This window comes from Aptenodytes forsteri, unplaced genomic scaffold (assembly GCF_000699145.1).
Source record: "Aptenodytes forsteri isolate BGI_AS27 unplaced genomic scaffold, ASM69914v1 Scaffold271, whole genome shotgun sequence".
NCBI lineage: Eukaryota > Metazoa > Chordata > Aves > Sphenisciformes > Spheniscidae > Aptenodytes > Aptenodytes forsteri.
This window is the reverse complement of record NW_008794602.1, coordinates 32,868-34,046: the sequence shown is the minus strand read 5'-3', so window position 1 is coordinate 34,046 and position 1,179 is coordinate 32,868. Positions and strand designations below refer to the sequence as shown.

The 1,179-nt window shown below is 66.3% G+C and overlaps 1 protein-coding gene across 1 annotated transcript in view; it reads left to right on the top strand.

Moving 5' to 3' along the window:
- The window catches only part of PIEZO1 (piezo type mechanosensitive ion channel component 1), a 20,007-nt gene that overhangs the window by 7,053 nt on the left and 11,775 nt on the right, over positions 1 to 1,179 (top strand). The window contains 4 exon segments of the mRNA XM_019470402.1: positions 328 to 526; positions 601 to 777; positions 916 to 1,041; positions 1,134 to 1,175. Coding sequence (XP_019325947.1) covers positions 328 to 526; positions 601 to 777; positions 916 to 1,041; positions 1,134 to 1,175 — 544 coding nt within the window.

Sequence of the window (1,179 nt, the reverse complement as noted above, 5' to 3'; positions counted from 1 at the left end):
GGAATGGGGTGCTGGGAAGGGGCTGGGAGGGGACGGGGATGCATCGGGGTGTCCTTTAAGCCAGGATGGGGTAGGGGGATGCAGGGATGGATTGGGGCACCCTCCAAGCCAGAAAGGGGCTCAGAGGGTAGAGGGATGGATTGGGGTGTCCTCTGAGCCTGGGAGGGTACGGAGATGGATTGGGGTGTCCTCCAAGTGTGGGAGGGTATGGGAATGGGTTGGGGCATCCTCCAAGCCAGGAAGGGGCTGGAGGAGTGTAGGGATGGATTGGGGTGTCCTCCAAGCACGGGAGGATACAGGGATGGATTTGGGTGTCTTCCAAGCCAGAGTGGCTGCGGGGGTGTCCGTGACAGTCCGTGTCCCCGCAGTGCCCACCAAATGGGGGCTGGTGCTGGAGCGCCTGATAGTGCTGGGCTGGACCTTCTCGGACATGCTGACCCGCGGGCAGGTCTTCGTGGGGCGCCTGCTGGAGCTCCACATCCTCAAGCTGGTGGCTCTCTACACCGTCTGGGTGGCCCTGCAGGAGGTACCGACCCCAGGACCCCGGGGTGGCAGGGCTCGGCCGGGCACCCTGGGGTGCTGATGTGGCCGCTGCCCCAGGTATCGCTGATGAACTTCTTGCTGGTGCTGCTGTGGGCCTTCGCCATGCCCTACTGCCGCTTCCGCCACATGGCCTCCTGCCTCTCCACCGTCTGGACCTGCATCATCATCGTCTGCAAGATGCTCTACCAGCTCAAGATCGTCGACCCCCGCGAGTACTCCAGCAACTGCACCCAGGTGCCCGGGCGGCCGTGCCGGGGGGACGCCCGGTTCTTGGGGCGCTTGTGGCGGCGCAGGGGGGGTTCCCTGGCTGGAGGTGGGGGTCTGGTTGCAGGGGCGAGGGGCGCTGATGCCCGGTGGTGCTCCCCTTTGCAGCCCCAGCTCAATGGCACCAATCTGAGCCCAGAGGAACTGGGCAACTCCACCCTGTACCGTGGCCCCGTGGACCCCGCCAACTGGTTCGGCATCCGCAAGGGCTACCCCAACCTGGGCTACATCCAGGTGGGTGCGGGGACACCCCCGGTCCGTGGGGAACCACGTGGGGTAATGCTCGGCGGCGTGCCGCGGTCCTGAGCACCCCCTCACCCCCCCAGAACCACCTCCTGGTGCTGCTGCTGCTGGTGTTCGAGGCGGGGGTGG